The 18,841-nt window shown below is 33.7% G+C and overlaps 1 protein-coding gene across 3 annotated transcripts in view; it reads left to right on the top strand.

The window, feature by feature from the left end:
- pde1cb (phosphodiesterase 1C, calmodulin-dependent b) overlaps positions 1 to 18,841 on the top strand; it is a 61,996-nt gene that overhangs the window by 31,346 nt on the left and 11,809 nt on the right. For all 3 annotated transcript variants that reach the window (XM_059563081.1, XM_059563082.1, XM_059563083.1), the window contains 5 exons: positions 13,547 to 13,660; positions 16,207 to 16,389; positions 17,221 to 17,287; positions 17,970 to 18,086; positions 18,170 to 18,310. In XM_059563081.1, the coding sequence (XP_059419064.1) occupies positions 13,547 to 13,660; positions 16,207 to 16,389; positions 17,221 to 17,287; positions 17,970 to 18,086; positions 18,170 to 18,310 (622 nt within the window). The remainder of the gene's footprint in view (positions 1 to 13,546; positions 13,661 to 16,206; positions 16,390 to 17,220; positions 17,288 to 17,969; positions 18,087 to 18,169; positions 18,311 to 18,841) is intronic.

The following is an 18,841-nucleotide window of genomic DNA, read 5'->3' as shown; positions in this document are numbered from 1 at the left end:
AATAGTTATTTTAAATTGTTATAATATTCCACAATACTACAGTTTTTACTGTATTTTTGATCAAATAAATGCAACCTTGGTGAGCTTACACTGTAAGTCACTTCTTTCGAATTCATTAAATAATAAATTATATAAAGTAAAAACATATATATATATATTTAAAATGTGAAACATTATCTTTTAATTAATGTAAAATATATATGTATATAACAACTAATTATTGATTGTTGTAAGAGAATGTTAATGTAAAATAAAATTAAAATACATGATATAATATGTAAATTATATAAAATAAAAAATGTTAATATATAGATATTTAATATAGATATATCAAATTTTAAATATTTTCATGAGTATTTTATATAAATATAAACAAAAAACATGAAGTAATTAACACAATTAAAATATTTTGCTGTAATTAATTGAATAAAGTTCAGATGACAATCATAGAAAGAATAGGATTGCCAGTGTTTCACATGCAATGATAGTTCACTACTCTATATGATCATTTTTTGGTGCTTTTATGGAGCGTGTTTGGACACTATGCTTTCATTAATTGGAAAAAAGAAACAACAAATAGCTAAATAATTTGACAGAGGTTTCATTTTCTCTTTAAGAAGCTCTTTTCCATGTACTTCATCATTAAAATTCTCCTGTGTTATCCTATGTTATGGTATGTTAGGTCATTCAGACCAATTTTTATAGAAATCATGCAGAACAGTTCAACAGCATATGAAGTTCATCTCAAAAAATATTGAGCTTTACCTTTGCGGGCCCCTTGTTTTTAATCCAATCTTCTGAATCTTGTTGGAGATCTACAGTGGCAGAAGGTCTAAGAGCTCTTGCACCTGGAGATGTCTCCTTTGAGTAAATATAGGCTGTAAATATGGCTGATAATCAATGCAGGATTAATTGTGCAGAATGTTGGAGTGGTGGCTGCAAACACTCACAGAAGGTAAAGTGAAGAGCATTGGGCTAATTCGGTACTGAAAAACCTGCATGGTAAATGACACCAGCAATCACACACACTTCACATGAGCTCTTCAAAGCCACTCCACATCCCCATTGATGATAAGAGTGAGTCCTGAACGTTGTGTGAGTGTGTGACACAAACAGGCAGATTTCTCATAAAATATAATGAAATGCAATTTATCTGTAATGAAAGGGGTGTCGTGAAGTGTTTGTACCCTGTATACTGTCTACTTTAAAAAAGTGTGTGAAACAGTATGCAGTGATACATTTTTAATAAATATTCTATGTCATCACATGATCACCTTATCTTGCATGTTTCATTTAACTAGTTATCCAATTCTTATGTAAGAAATAAATATTATTTATTATTTTGGTTAAAATGTATCAAAACCATGATTTCCTGCTTTTGAGAAATTTAGACCAAAAGTGACAGTAAGGACAATTATAATGTTACAAAAGATTTCTATATAGAATTCTATATACATTTCTGTTTTTGTTTGTCATTTTTATTCATGAAAAATCCTGAAAAATTACCTCATATTTTCCACAAACATATTAAGCAGCACAACTGTTTTCAACACTGATAACAATAAGAAATGTTTCCTGAGCAGGAAATCAGCATATTAGAAAGATTTCTGATATTCACATAGAAAACAGTTATTTTAAACTGAAATAATATGTCACAAATAAATATTTACTTTTTTTTTAATCAAATAAATGCAGCCTTGATGAGAATAAAGGAATGCATTTAAAAACAGTTTAAAAAAATCTTACTGATAAATCCAAAAAAAGTAAATTATAAGAAATCTAAATATATAATATGTTTACAGCTAATTAGTGGCTGTTATGAGAATTGGAGCAAATTTGAGAATAAAAAAAAAAGTAATTTTATAATAAAAAATATTTTTTACGTTTTATTTATTTTTTAATATTTTAATAAATATTGCATATTTATGTTTTAATTTTATATTTGAATGTTTAGCTTTTTTTTTATTAAAAATTACAATAAATCTAACAGTAACAAACTCCAATGATAATGTTTCTGGGGTCTTTAAAAAATGTGATGAATTTTGCTTTTAGTTCATTTCATCAGGTTGAGTGGGACATTGTGGGACGCACTGTCCCTTGAGGAGTGATTTGTTTAATTTACTGCACATGTTTTGACTCCTGCAGTAGATCATGTTCTGTATTCAGTATATACAAAACATTTGCATGCAGAAAGTGTAGTATGAGCAGTGTGCTTGTTCACTTACATTCAAGTGTTGCTGTTTGATTCCTGCTCTCTTTCCACAGTGACAGAATCTTGATAATGAGGGGGGTGATTTATTCAGATTCATGCTAATTGCATTCCTCTGCTCTCTGATTCTCCTCCCACTCCTTTCTCTTTCTCCGCCCCTTTCATCTTTTCTTGTCTCTCTCTCCGCCACCCTCTGTTTCTGTCTGGCATGTCAGGTGCTTTTTAAGGCTCTGTGTAATTGTCATGATCGCACTGAGTTGCTTTGTGGAAGCAGGTGTGAGTCCGTCCCCTCATAATGCACTTCCTCTACCCGGCATCTTTACGAAACACATGCATGTGCATTTAGCCATAGAGCACATTATCTTTGAGAAAAGAAAATGCAAAAATGTGCAAGAAACCAGTTTGACCATTTCAGCACTGGTGTTACTGCTCCTTTGAAGGGTTTTTGATATTTTCAGCATTTTATTGACTAAAAAGTATTTCTATACTATACTACTACAAATCACCAATTCATTTCAATAAAATATTTTCCTTCTTTCTACTTAAATTGTGATAATGTTTCCTGCACAGCATTTGAACTTAACCAGACTTCACATCAAGATTTCAACTGTAATAATAATAATAATAATAATAGTATTTATTTATTCCTGGTGTTTAGTAATAATGTTTCTATCCTCGCTATGATCGGGTGGAGCAAGTTTCTGAACACAATAAGCTTAACTGATGTGTAAATGTGGACAGTCAAATATTAATATCTTTGTGACTTTATAAAGTCACAGATTTCTAAAATATTTTTTATGGCTTTGGTAATAGTACTGTTTAGCATAGCATAGCTGTTTTACAGCAGATTACATTGCTGAACTGAGCCATATAGGCACCAGATAATTATATCGGGTTTGACTAGTAATTAACCACATATAAACACCTTGGCATCATGGTAAAACTAGTCAATGTGAAACTAGCTTCCCTTAATGGCTTTACATTTGGTTGTGAGTTGTGGATATTTGAATATGTTTGCATAGTATTTTGAACTTTTTTCATTTCAAAAGGACATGAACAATCTTTCTTCCATGAAATGGCGGTCCCTTTCAAGTATTGACTTTCTTGTTGTTTTGCTTTGGCAGGTGTAAATGGATTTTTCCTCTCTGTGAACAAAAGAAAAAGCAGTCCACGCAGTCCCTTGCACTAATATTTTCAGGCCTTCATATCATCTGCACTTCATAACATTGCAGCAGACTCCATATACTGTCAACACTCAGATTTACACAGATGATTGCTTTATTCACTGCTGAGTATCTCTCCTGGTGCTAATGAACCATTCATTCCACTTTATTACCTCTGCCCTCCTGCGATGTTGTGCCTGGCATCACCAATCCATCAGCTGCTCCGATCTGACAGAGTGAAATAACATGACTGATATTGAACCGGCTGTGGAGAAACTATTAATTATTTACTCTGGCTGGTGTGTGTGTGTGTGTGTGTGTGTGTGTGTGTGTGTGTGTGTGTGTGTGTATGTGTGTATGTGTGTATGTGTGTGTGTATTCGTGGCTAATAGTGGAACATTTTTAAAGAAATGGTTTCCCAAAAAAGTATCATTCATCAATCATCATTTACTAACCCTCATGTCATTTTAAACCAGTATGACTTCATTCTGAACAGGGCTGCAACTAACAATTATTTTGATTTTCAGTGAATCTGTTGATTTTTAGTTTGATTCATTTTATAGAAAGACTAATTTTATCTGAAAAAAAACAAACAAACAAAGAAAAAATTATTTGACCGGTTAACTAATGTATAACTTAATATGCGATGCTCGCAGACCTGATTAATCGGCGTTGATTATTTTCATAACTATAGATACGATGTAAGTTGTTCATAGAGCATGACGTGGTATAAAGTCTTTTAAGGTAAACAAATTTTATTGGAAGAACAAATGCACATTATAAGCTTTAAATGATTGTGTTTAATTGTATAGAAAAGAGTGTGGGCATTTTTCAGAACATGTGACAGTGACATCACTGACAATTGAAAATATTTGTCTTTAGCTGGGTTTTTGAGGTTGTAACCTGTGAAGGATATTTTAAAGCCCTCCTCACTGCTGGACTTCTGCGTTAGTGGTCTGCTATTCTTCTCCTAATGAATCAGGCTTAATTGGGCTGTTAATAGAATATTAATCAGTGCAGGACAGCCTGTGTTTCACAGAGAAACCAATCTTTGAAATGCTCAGAACAGACCTGCATGCAATTAGCCACGGTTTGGAGTATTATATTGGAAGTGACCATTAAAGCAGTAAATCTACAGTTTTCAATGCTTAAGACATTAGTATGCATATTAGTGTTTGGTCTGCTCTTTATGGTAAATACAAGTGAATTGAGGACACACATTCATTTTTTTTTTTGTATGCAGAGGACAAAGTGTGGACATTAATCGAGAAGAGCAATGAGTTTTACATAAAAGGAAATTATTTTTATGCTCTTCTCATGCAGTGTCTCAACATTGCTTGCTTATTATCTTGTTGACTTGTGAATATTTTATAATCCAATACAGTTTTTTTTTTTTTAACAAAATATGATTTACTCTGACATAATTTGCTATTTATCTTGCATGCTAAGGCAGTTACCATCACTATTCCAGTTGCCATACATGCTAAACTATTAGGCATGTCATTTGTCCCCCAGAATTAATTTTACAGATCGTGATTTACTACTTCAAGTCATATAGGATGTTGAATAGAGGCGAGCTCTTTTCTACTTGGACATGCATTGAATAAACCAGAATAGAGACTTGGGGGTGGGCTTTTTGACTCGGCCAAGTAAACAACCACCTTAACAACTGCATAGCAAAACCTTGGCAACCACCTACATCACCCTAGCACTGTGGTGGCGTGTTTGGCACAGGCGAGCACCACTCACATTTGACGGAGATGAATAGCAACTAGAAGGTACATGTAGATTCTGAGGAGAACAACACAGGCAGCATATACTGATATTTTCTCAGCGTTGTTACACTCACCTGTCACCTGTGTTCATCACCTCGGTTGAGTGATTTGGTCCTTCCACTCTTGGGTCAACAAAAAAACTCCATTAAGAATGAGTCACCGTGCAGGCTGCAGGTCAGTTTTGCTTCCCTTGACAATGTCTGCTGTCATGCAGCTACAATGGAGATTTTATCAGTGTGAGGTGGACTAAATCAGAAACTCCTTCAGAAACCTGGATCTTTAAAGAAGTTGAAGTGAGCAACACAAAATATTGTGCATATAAAAATACAAATACTATTCCATATATAAATATGGAACTTTTAAGATTTGTTTAAATGTTTTTAAAAGAAGTCCAATATGCTCACAGAGGCTGCTTTTGTGTACAGCAGAATACAGTAAAAAGTCGAAATTTTATAATTTATTATTTTAAAATAATTGTTTTTTTTGAATATATTGTAAAATGTGATTTATTCTTGTGATGCAAAGCTGATTTTTCAGCATCATTACTCCTGTCTTCAGTGTCACATGATCCTTCAGAAATCATTTTATATGCTGATTTGTTGCTCAATTATTAATAATGGTTCTTATTATTATCAATGTTAAAACTGTTTTACCTGCTTAATATTTTTGTGGAAACCGTGATACATACATATTTTTTGTTTCAAAATTCTTTGAGGAATAGAAAGCTCAAAAGAACAGTAAAATAGAATGTACTTGAAACAGAAATCATTTTTGATATTTTCATCAGACAGTGTGACTAACTGACCTTTTGTTCTGAAAATAAGGGCAGAAATCTTTATATCCCCCGAGTGCCGGTCCTCATCTTTCCCCAGGCTATATGACACTTGAAAATGTTTTTAGTCACAGTTCAGTTTAATTATTATGGATTTGCAAAAATCCAAGCATGTTTCATAACATCAAGTTACATAAGGGCAAAATCTATCAATCTATCCCATCATGCACTGTGTTCAAAATCATTTTATACTTTACAATCCAACTCTAAACTTCTACAAGATGAGCTCCACAAGAGTGAAAACAGTTGTTGTATGTCATTTTCTAAATTTAAAGCTATAGCAGTACCCAAAATAAATAGTTTTTGATCAGAGGTTACTTTTTCACTTATTAGATGTCTGTAGTTTAAAGATGCACTTGTTTGCATGTTTGCTTTTTTGCTATTTAAATTTGTACACAGTGACATGAATTTGAGTTTTTTGAGATTTTAGATACATTTTTTATTTGTATTTTTTTTTTATTCCTAGATCAGGAATTCCTAAATGTTTTGTCAGCAAAACCCTAAATATTTACTTGAAATATGCCCTTCAGTGCATGTTCATAGTTCTCTGATGCTGGTCATTGGTCACATGACATGCAGGAAAAAAATAATAATTCATAGATACTGATAGTAAGATATATTGAAGTTACACGCAAGAGTCTTCTAGCATCTTTCCTTCCCTAACGTCTTTTGCGTGCCATCTGGATCCCTCAGTAACTACTCGTCTGTTTAATCCAGATTACTCCTCTATTTTTCTTTTAAAGGACACATGTCAACACAACCCATCAGCGCCTGCTGATTTTCTCCAGTGTTTGTTTTAGAGATGCGCTTGTGTCATTTACTACCAGTTTTTGTGTGGATACTCGAGAGAGAAAGACTGGATAAGGATTTTGCACAAAAGCCCTAAAATCTTTTCTCCTTTCATTTTGTGTAGGTGTGTTTGGGAGTAAGTGACCATAAGGGTGAACATACATCTTCTTTTTCCTGGACATATCCTGGCTGGATTTCTAAATCGCTTAAAATTAGGAGTGGGTGACATGACTGAAATCTTATATCATGATTTGAGTAAATTTATTTCACGATAATGGTATATCACAATATGCATTTTTCCAGTAAGTTTTTATGATATCAGTTTTTGATACCCTTGATTTTTTTGTGATAAAATAAGAGCACAAAGCTAATTGCAATCAATAGGACAAAAAAAGTCTACAATAGTACAAAGACACAAATGAAATGTGAAAAACCTTAGAAATGAAATGTAACCGTGATAGAGATGCTAGTCCAAAATCTCTACCAGCTGACAGATTTCTGGTTTGTGTAGGAATATCAGAAACTAGTGTTGTGTGCTTTCAGAAGTGCATCTATAAATGTCTATAAAAGTTGAGCCTAATGTTGATTATAAATATATATTTTTATTTATGCTTTTTATGCATTTTGTAGCCTACATGGAGCACTTCAAATCAATGATTTTGATTTCAGTTAGTTTGCTCTCTAGGTAGCTGTCAATATAGCTCACTAGGGATTGGAAGAGTGCCACAGTCTCCCATTAAGATGTTACATTAACTATTTAAATGCTTTATTTGAACATCTCTGCTTTGGTTAGAGGTCAAAGCTAATCAAGGGAGTTTACCAGCATCGTTAGCCAACTATGGTTGCAAGTTCTGTTGTTACAAACAAATAAACATTTCTGTGTTTCCCCAAAACCACTGTTCACACGAAAGTTCACAAACAGCGTTGCAAACCTCTGTGATTGGAACTACAGCTCTTGACCTGTGGTTAGATGCATAGTTACTTGGTTGTAAGACATATGGACTTAAACAATGGTATTCTGTACCATAAGCAAGCTAACATGCAGTTCAATCTTCCATTCAGTGAGTTGTCACCCCAGAAAAGTACTTAACTCTCATTTATTTAAAACCAGCCGCTACATCACAGCTCCTTTCCTCTACTAATGGCAACATGTTTGATCACAAATGCATCCATTTGGAATTCTGTCATTTTTCTGTTGCCACATTTACCTGTGATTTATGAAACAGAAATATTTAACCCATGGTGTGTCAGTCTCTCTGTCTGTCCTTCTGTCTGGACTTTCACCCATGGAGATGGAGGGTATGTTACCCATTAAGGCTCTCATTAACTGTCAGTAAAACAATCTGCTGACATTTCTCCAGACTCTGGCCACACAGTGTTCCATCATTATTTCAGATCGTTCGTCATTAATTGATTTCCTGCCCAGTCTGACCCTTAACACACTGATTGGCTGCCACTGAGAGAGAGACAGAGAAGGTGAATTAGTGTCTTGTTGTTTCATTTATGTCTTTCTAGAGTCACCCATAAACACTTTAATGATAATCTTTTGAATGGATAATGAATGGGAGTTGAAGCAGACATTTCAATGTTTTAGGTAGATGTTTTATGTGGTTGCTAGATATGATTCGGGTCCCTCTTTTAATGTAAGTCTGTGGGATTCTTTTTATCCCTGTTTATTGTCTAATTGGCAAAAAACATAAGTGTAATTACTTAAAGTAAAAGCGGACATTTACGTGTTTAATTAAAGGGTTAGTTCACCCGATAATGAAAATTCGTCCCATCTTTTACTCACCTTCGAAGCATCCGATGTGTATGTGACTTTCTTCTTTCAGAATAATCCAATCGGATTTAAATATTGTCACACACCTGCTTACCCCCATTGAAGGGCTTGGAAGAGCAAGAACAATATTTTTTAATATAACTCCGATTGGATTATTCTGAAAGAAGAAAGTCACATACACCTACGATGCTTCGAGGGTGAGTAAAAGATGGACACATTTTCATTCTCAGGTGAACTAACCCTTTAAGCTGAGTACATAGATTAGTAAATTGTTCGCTAATACTTTTGCAGTTTCTACCAGGAAACAAATTATTGTAAAAAAAAGTTAAAAAATCATTATAATGCGAAAGACATCAAATATTTTGAACAAATTTATAACAGTTTTATTTTTTTATTATTTAAAAATGCTCATAAAAATGAGTAAATTATACTCATACTGTAGCATTTATTCAGAGTTGTTAAAAAATTTAGAAATTCTTGAAATAAATATGAATTTTTCTCTGTATTTTTCCCCAATTTTATAGAATTAACCAAGCACATTGTCAAGGTTTCAACATAGTTTGCATCACTTATCATAGATTGACTCTTCTGTCATGCATGCAGCATGTTATAAAGTGCCACACTGAAAGTGATTCTTCAAAGATTTTAATCTTTTTTACATCTGGATAGAAATGAGCATCTGAGCAGTGTCTCTGTGTGCGTCTGTGGTTTTAATCTCAGTGTGGTGGCTGTGGCTCTGCCCTCTCCTGCCCCGCTCAGAGATCAGCGCTTTAATAAGCTGTTGGATTGTTTGGCCATCACATTTTCTCTGCTTTTCAAACTGTTTCCAGGAAGAAAAATGATGGGCCAAAGATTAAACGAAGATTGAAGCGGGTCTTATGATGCCTGTGGTTTGAATCAAATACCGAATCTCAGTTTAGCTGTCCCCTGTGTTCTAGTTAGTGCTGTTTGCTATTACTAATGCTCATACAGTACTCAGGGCTGGGATTTAAACAAACCCATTGCTGAATGTATTAATCTTTAGCATGTAACTCGATCTGCGATATTAAAAATTCATCTAGCATTTTGACAAAGAGGTGTGCTGTTATCAGTGTTATCTTAGAATAATTGAAATAATTTTTTTATTAATATTGTTATTTAATAGAACATTAATTTTCTTTTTTTTTAATTTGTGTATTAGTATTTTTTTTTTTAATTTGCAGTGTTTTTGATTATTTTTAGATTCAGTTAAGTACATCGACTGAGAATTTGTTTTGTTCTTGGTTTTGTTATAACTTTAGTTAACTATAAAAACAGACTTTGGTGGGTAGGTGGGTTTTAAAAGTCTAGCTGATGATTTAAAAGTCTAGCTAAATGGGTTTCTTTTATTTAGAAACATTCGGCTTTGTGTGCAGGTTGAATATCTTACAGATGAACTCTTCGCATGAACAGATCATTGACAATATCCTCTGACATTTCTTTAAAACCCTTAGTATTCATAACAGTCCAAACCTCTTTTCCACAGCTACTGTATAAAACTGTATATTTGATGTATGAATGGGGCTGATGTTTAACATAATAATTCTCAATGCTTGTGAATGCACAAGGATATTAGCTCTAGCCAGTCAACTTCATTGAGCATACTAAAGGACTTTAGCATGCAAACATCTGTGTTTTTCACAACACAGTCTATCGTAAATATTTTATGTTCTGGCAAATTGGTGGCTAATTCGTGTGAATTTGTAAATTCCATGACAGTTAGGGGTGGAACTACTTTCTTGCTAAACTTTTTTTTTGTACGATTCATGTCATGAATTCATACGCAGTTGCCACCTTGTATACTGTAAATAGGTACATTTTCCTGTGATACTGGGTTGGTTTTTCATCAACACAGTAGACTCTTAAAAATAAAGGTTCTTTATTGGCTTTTATGGTTCCATGTAGAACCTTTAAAAGTCATGAAATCTTTCAAGGAAACATGAAATTGAAGTTGTATTAACTGACATCAATCTCGACAAGTTAAATCCAGAAAAGTTATTCTCATGTTAAATTTTAAGTTGTGATTTTAAGCCAATTCCAACTCCAATTCCAAATTTTAAGCCAATTCCAACAATACTTTCAGGATTCAAGAGTAAGCTACTGTAGAGAAGGGATGAACCAAATTTCTGCAGCCGAAAATTACTAATGCTGGTGGAACGATGCTACGCTCTCATGACGCTCTGCTCTGCTCTGCTCACATGCTCTGATAATAATAGCTTTGTAGCACTATACATTATTTGGATAAATAATAATCTGTTAAATCTATTTTTGTTGCATAAAAAAGCTAAAAAATATATATATTAATATTTAATATTTTGTCCAATTTTGTTGTTTTGCTTTAAGTAAATGTGTGGTTAATTTATTGTCTTGTATTTTTTTAATTCAATATCATTAAAATTATTGAGTTAAATGAAAAAGTTTATTTAATAAAATAATCAATAATTATTAAAAAGCAAAGTTTCGGTTTTCTGTCAAGTGCATCCATAATTTTCGGTTCTCATTTCTGCCCAGTATTTTCATTTTGGTGCATCCCTACTGTAGAGTAGAATAGAAGCTAGAGCAAAAAAGAATTGTGTTTGTTTTATAGAATTTATAGGACTTATTTTTTATTTGTGAATGTTGCTTAAGTGCTTGCAGAAAGGATTTGTCTTTAGCTGTTTCTTACAGTTTGTAAAATCTGATGTATTTAACTTGATTTAATAATATTTTTATATTATTAGTTTATTTAGATGTTACCACATGAAGCACATTTTTTTGGTTGCCTGACAAAGCATTTTTGTGCAACAGAGGCTTGGAGAAAGTATGATGCTGATGCTGAGACTGATTTTATAAGGGTGAATAAACACCCATACAGTATTTGAAGCTGAGGTGAGGCTGCAGTTATTCTCCTGTGGCAAAAAATAATCTTCTGAAGTTTCTCCTGAAATGATTTTGCTTTGCTAAACTTGATTGGCAGCTGCTGACATGGGCGGCTGTGTTCATCCAATCAAACGTCATGTTCCACCCACATGTCTTGAGACATCTGTCAATCCCGGCAGAAACAAGCTTTGTGTGTAGTGTGTTAAGGACGGCTATTGTTGCTGTGCTTCTGATGGATGGCATTATCTCCCTGATCTCAAACACAAAACTGTTATGTTTTTTTATTTGATTTTTTATCTTAAATCTTTCTATAGCAATTTGCATGCAGAAAATAACTGACTGTTTGGAATAAACTCCCTAGACAAATAAGATCTCTCATAGAGTTATTATTGTTAACTAAGACAAAAAAACAAAAAACAAAAAAAAAGTCAATACAATAAAATTAATATTACTGAAATACAAAAAAACCTTTAAGTTAGTCGCCAAGGTAGTCAAGGTAGCAGTTTAACTTGATGTATGAAAATACCTAAAATTAATTTAAATAAAACCAATAAATAGTAAATACTAAATAGACATATAAAAAAACAATAATAAAAATGACTTAAATTTTCACTAAAATTAAAGTGAAAACAAAAATTATTAACTTATTTTAAGCTTGTTGCCAGAGCAACATTTCTCATTTTCATTTGGTTTAAGATTAACTACCACAATAATTCAAACTAATTAAAGTGAAACTAATAAATATACTATGTAAACATATTTTAAATGAAAAATAAAATAAAAATAAAAAAAAGACAAAAACTAAACAAAATTACTAAAATGTTCAGTTTTAGGTGAAAACAATAAATACAAAAACAAAATCTCCTAAATTAACTAAATATTAAATAACATATTAACATACTACTACAACAACAAATAACTACTATACAACATGAGTGATAATAACACTGATTGTTTAAATTTTAAATGGTTTCAGCTGTTTTTCTTTGACAGCAAGACGATTCAATTAAGAGCCAATAGAGACCTGGTAAAAAAAGAACCAAGTAAGATGTCATTTAAGACTTGATTAAACTATTGATTGAGGAACTGAGGAACCTTTGAGCAAAAAAGTTGTCTTCTGATTTGACACAGTTGGAAACATCAGTGTTTTATTTCCCCTTACCAAAATAGTCCAGTGGGGTTTGATTGGGGCATACGAGTGTGATTTGTGATCAGGTGTCGTGATGAACAGAGCTGTTGGGGTTTGGGTTGTCCTTTTTATCTGCAGGCAGCTGTCAAACCACTGAGTGGAAAATGTAAATCTTCCTGTGTGATTGCATTGACCCTAAAGCATCGATGGCACGTCGTCGCTATGTGATTGTCATAGTGATGGCTGTCCAGCCGCCTTACAGGTGTGTAATCACTTTCACGGTAGAAAGCACTACCTGTGCCGGTGGATGCAGGTGGGACGCAGCTGTAGTTTGTGCTTCTGTATTGCCCACCACTGTCACATCAAGATAAAAATGTAACATGTGAATGCCAGATAAATATTTGCAAATATGTGGTATGCACCCTGTGGGAAATTACCAGCGAGCATATAATGTTTAGCTAGCAGTCCCTACAGGATCCTCGACAGATCAAATCACTGTGGAAATGTTGTAACTGCATATCTGTGTGTATAGCGCACAAATCTGAAACCAATGAATTGATTGAATCTGAACCTTTTAGCACCCATCAATAAACTGCATTGCATCTTACCAGATATTTCAATAATCTGACCTGTATATATATTTGTGTGTGTGTGTGTGGAAACCATGATACATTTTTTTTTAGGATTCTTGGTGAGTAGTAAGTTTATTTTTTAATATAATTATTTTGTTATAATAAATGTCTTTACTTGACCAATGTAATGCATCCTTGCTGATTTATAAAATATATAAATTAATGATTTAGGTAGTTTCTTGTTGCTGCGTTTTAGGATTTATGTTTTCAAATGTTATATTGATGATTGTTTTGCAGAAATAAGTGCTGCATTTGTCACGGTTGACGTTGGCTGGTGCTCTCAGATAATTGCTTTATAAAATAAACAGCCATTTAGTTGCGTTTTTAGAATTAATGTATGTGCATGTGCTTGTTTTCCAGATTACGATGCTTGGTAAAACAGTTGGAGAGGGGAGAGGTGTCTCTCGTAGACCTGAAGAAAAACCTGGAATATGCTGCAACTGTTTTGGAATCAGTCTATATTGAGGAAACAAGGTACAGTGTGGGATTTACACTGTTATTTTACTTTCCCATACCCTGTTTGCCAACATTTGAAATATATTCACTGGCAATCAACCTGAAATTTTAAATAATTTGAGGCGCTTATCTTCAAAATAAATAAGTTTTGAGTGGAATACTGCTATGGCATTATAAACATATTAATTTTCTCATGCTGTTTCATGAAAGACATAATTTGCAAAGTAACTGCTTGGACTACATGGTACTTTTATGATGAATAACCTACTCCAGGCTGCTTTATTCTCCACACAAATGTTTGACTCTCACAAAGCTGTAACAAAGCATCATTCAGTCTTTCCGTGTCAGATGCTGATCCAGCTTTTCCACACAATCCCTAAATGGAGTCATTGTAAAGAAAAAAAAATGTCAAATTGGTCCAGGATCAGTCTATTGGAGCCTTAAGCTATTCACTTATACAGATAGAGATCGATTCAATTAGCAGTTAAAGATCTGTGTGCTTCAATCCCAAGAGTGACCAGTCGAAGGGTCACAGGTGTCCTTCAGCAAGACCTTAAAAAAATTATTTTTGTTAAGAATGTGAATTTCTGCTTGAAAGATTCAACTTTTTTTTTCTTTTACACCACCAAAAGTTTTTTTTTTTTTACTTTTGAAGTTCCATGCAGATGCCATGGTATATGGATATGATAATCACACAGTCTGTGCTATTATTTATTGTCGGCAGCCATATCACCCTGGAGCCCAAGACCGGTTTCCCACTGAAGCTAAGCAGGGCTGAGCCTGGTCAGTACCTGGATGGGAGACCTCCTGAGAAAACTAGGTTGCTGCTGTAAGAGGTGCTAGTGAGGCCAGCAGGGGGTGCTCACCCTGTGGTCTGTGTGGGTCCTAGTGCCCCAGTGTAGTGATGGGGACACTATACTGTCAACAAGCACCGTCCTTCGGATGAGACGTTAAACCGAGGTCCTGACTCTCTGTGGTCAGTAAAAATCCCAGGATGTCTTTCGAAAAGAGGTGTGACCTCGGCATCCTGGCTAAATTCGCCCATTGGCCTCTGACCATCATGGCCTCCTAACAATCCCCATATCCACTGATTGGCTTCATCACTCGGTCTCCTCTCCACCAGTAAGCTGGTGTGTGGTGGGCGTTCTGGCACACTATGGCTGCCGTCGCATCATCCAGGTGGATGCTGCACACTGGTGGTGGATGAGGAGATACCCCCTGACAATGTAAGCGCTTTGAGTGCCTAGAAAAGCGCTATATAAATGTAATAAATTATTATTATTATTATTATTATTAATAAGTAGTGAGGTATCACAATTAAAAACCACAGTTCTTTACCATATTGAGGGTTTGCGTTTTTTTCTAAAATGAAGCAATATTCAGTCCTATTAAAAATGCGTTGGGCCATTACTTATAAGAGCGCATATATTCTCTCATTTAATAAATACATAGCTAAATATGTAAATAAACAAACATAAAATAAATAATCAACAATTAGTTTATATATATATATATATATATATATATATATATATATATATATATATATATATATATATATATATATATATATATATATATATTGGAGTTTTAATAAAAGTAATTTCATAAATTTTCAATAATATATGTAATATTTATGTTATATACTGTATATAACTGTTATTTATAATAATTCATTAAATTGGTTTTCAATTATTGAATATTATGTATATGTATTTTATACAAAATATAACACAGAATATCTTATTTTGGGTTGAAATGTCATCTAGACATGTTTTCATCGGGATAAAAGCCATTGCTAAATTAATAAATAAATGTGTGGACATGAGAACATGCTGATAGCCTTATTGAGAGCACATAAACGAACACCTGCAGTATGAAAGAAGCTGAAAAACTGATCCCTTATCAGTGCCATTTCATTCCTGCTCAATGATAGTATTTAATGTCTCTGCGGGGCGATGCATCGCTTGAGTGCCACTAATATCTTTATTTTGATGTGCAGAGTGAAGAATAACAGCTGTGAACATTTAGATGGCAGAAATGATAAAAGCTTATGGAATTATGTAACTGTAACGTCATTGCGGCCCGGGATTATGACAAACCCGCTCATGCCAAACCACAGAGACCACCAGTCCGGTCTGATCAGATTCATATTCATTCTGTGATTTATGACTGTTGTGGACTTTAAATCCATCATAAGAGCTTATGTCTTTATACACAGATGTTTATGGCACAGTTGCTGCGAAGATGTTTTTAGCGGTGTAAAATGATTACATTTCAATACAGTGCAATTCCAAAGCAAATTTACAACACACGTGGTATTACCATAATTATGCAGATGAGTAACGGATTAGTCCTAATTCAGTAGGTCTTGACTCGAGCATCAATCACAGTTTAGATTAAGTATAAATGGTCATTTATCCTCCTTATATGCACAACAATTACCTGTCATCGCTGATATTTTAAGTGTAAGTGGTAAAGACATGTATAAAGTCTCTCTCCTCTCTCTCTCTCTCTCTCTCTCTCTCTCTCTCTCTCTCTCTCTCTCTCTCTCTCTCTCTAAGGCGATTGGTCGATACCGAGGATGAGCTCAGCGACATCCAATCAGATTCTGTGCCGTCAGAGGTCCGTGATTGGCTGGCCTCCACCTTCACGCGGCAGATGGGGCTGATGCTGCGACGGACGGAAGAGAAACCGCGATTTCGCAGCATCGTACATGCAGTGCAGGCTGGGATATTTGTGGAGAGGTGGGGTTAAACACAAAGCAATATGCTAAAAACAACCTAGCATGGTAAAAGCTCAGATTTTTATGTGAAAATGTAATTTCTTTTTCTTTGATCCTTACAATTTAAGAAGGCAATTTTTATTTTGTTATTATACCTTTAAAACTTTAAAACACCCTCATTTCATGTGAAATAAGTGTTATTTCAGTTTTGTGTGTGTGTATATGTATGTATATATATATATATATATATATATATAAATACAGTATATATATATTTTTTTTTTTTAATTTACCTTATATTTATTTTATTTCAGCTTTATTTCAATGACCAAAACTGATTTGAATAGTTAAATATATTAAAAAATATATAAAGTTATATATATAGTTATAGTTATAATAGTTTTATATATATATATATATATATATATATTGTTTTAGTTAATAATATCCACACTGGAAAATAAATCCCGTTTAGCTGTAATTTTTGTAACTTTAAAACCATGAACACAAGCCAAAATCTTCCAGTGCTTGTGCTTATGTAAAAAAAAAAAAAAAAAAAAATCCCCACCAGGCAGCATTAAAGTCTTCTGTGAGTCGGCGTATACATATACATCAACCTCCTGACAAGTCTGAATAACTACAGTCACTCTCTCACTCTCATCTGTTAGCATCATTTCATTACATTTGAATGCATTTTAAGCAACACTGCACAAATACATTGCTTTGACAAAACATTAACTTAAAGAAAGTACAGGTTGTCCTCTGTATTTGATGTTTTGTAGGTGAAGATTATAGCGTTGTGTTTGGAGAGTCTGTGCCTCTTTCACTTAATGTTTTTATCTCTTTCTAACAGAATGTACCGGAGAACCTCTAACATGGTGGGACTGAGTTACCCTCCGTCTGTCATAGCTGTGCTTAAGGTAACACAAACACGCTCTTTCATTCTTAGAAACAGACGTTGTTTTATCTCTCAGCTTCTTTCTCTTTGCTTTGCTCTCCAAGTATCACACATACATACACACACACACAAATGTTAAACCAAAGGATGTTTCTTCAACTCTGGCTACCTTTGGCCATGTGGTCTTCAGAAAAAAAATGTTTTCACTTGAGTCATAACTTTTCATGTACTTTTTATTTGTTCACTAACAGTGCCCAACAGTACATATACATGCATCACAGAAGATTTCTGTAATTTTTGTCATTTTTCCCCTGAAAGTCAAGAATATTTCCACTATATCTCAGATGATGTACTGTGCACAACAGCATTTAAACTGAAAATGAAAAATGGTTAAGTCCTTTCTCTTGGTAAAGGTAATTTCATAGCAAGCAATTTATATATCCTAAGTAAAAAAGTGATTTCACACTTTTTGTCTAATATAATTTTCATAGTTTGAAAATCATGCTTGAGGCAAGGGTGAAACAATACAAAATATATATAAAAGCACTTGAAAATATAAATGAAGGAATCATTTGACTTTCCAAGGCAGTTTTATTATAACAAAAAAGAAAAGGTTAAAGTGTAGGGACATGAAAGTGGCCAAAATATCATTTAAATCATCCGTGTGCTGTCTCTGAGTTTGTTTCTGTGTTTCTTCTTCTCAGAATGTGGATAAGTGGTCTTTTGATGTATTTGCTCTGAACGAGTCGAGTGGTGACCACGCTCTCAAATTCATCTTTTACGAGCTCCTCACTCGATATGACCTCATCAGCCGCTTCAAGGTGAAAACCGCTCTTGTTAAAGTGAGAGTTGAGGGCCGTAATGGTCTTTTTCAGAGTTATTATTAACATTGTGTCTCTGACAGATCCCTGTCTCAGCACTCGTCTCATTTGTGGAGGCTCTTGAAGTGGGTTACAACAAACATAAAAACCCCTACCACAACCTGATACACGCAGCCGACGTCACTCAGACCGTGCACTACCTGCTCCTCAAGACGGGGATGGTGGTAAGCTGAAACCCACACAAAGATCACATCACAGGTCCAAGACTGCAGTGAATTAGGTCAAGAGGTCAGTAGGTCAGGACTGATCTAATATAAGAACTATTTACTTCATGAGGAAGTATTCCCATTACACACTGCAAAAGCTCCACACAAGATGACAGGAGAAATCAGAGAGGTGTTGATTATAAATAATTAATTATATAATAAAGAAAATGAAATAAAATATATAATATACAAAATATAATAATAATACAATTTAAGAAAGTATAATTTCTTAAATTCCAAATAATGTAAATTAAAAATGGACTTTTACTTAATATTTGTGTGTGCAGTTTTACACACACACACACACACACACACACACACACACACACATAGTTTTTTTATATCTCTGTTTATACATGTAAATATCTAAAATTAATTTCTCCACCTTAAATTAAATATAAACATTTATTTGTTTCATTATATTATTTGTTTTTTATATAAAGTATTTATTTATTTTAAATGAATGAAACAATAATCAATTGTAGACTG

The sequence above is a fragment of the Carassius carassius genome, chromosome 12 (genome assembly GCF_963082965.1).
Source record: "Carassius carassius chromosome 12, fCarCar2.1, whole genome shotgun sequence".
Lineage (NCBI taxonomy): Eukaryota > Metazoa > Chordata > Actinopteri > Cypriniformes > Cyprinidae > Carassius > Carassius carassius.
Note: the sequence above shows the minus strand (reverse complement) of the source record. Positions and strands in the feature narration are given on the sequence as shown.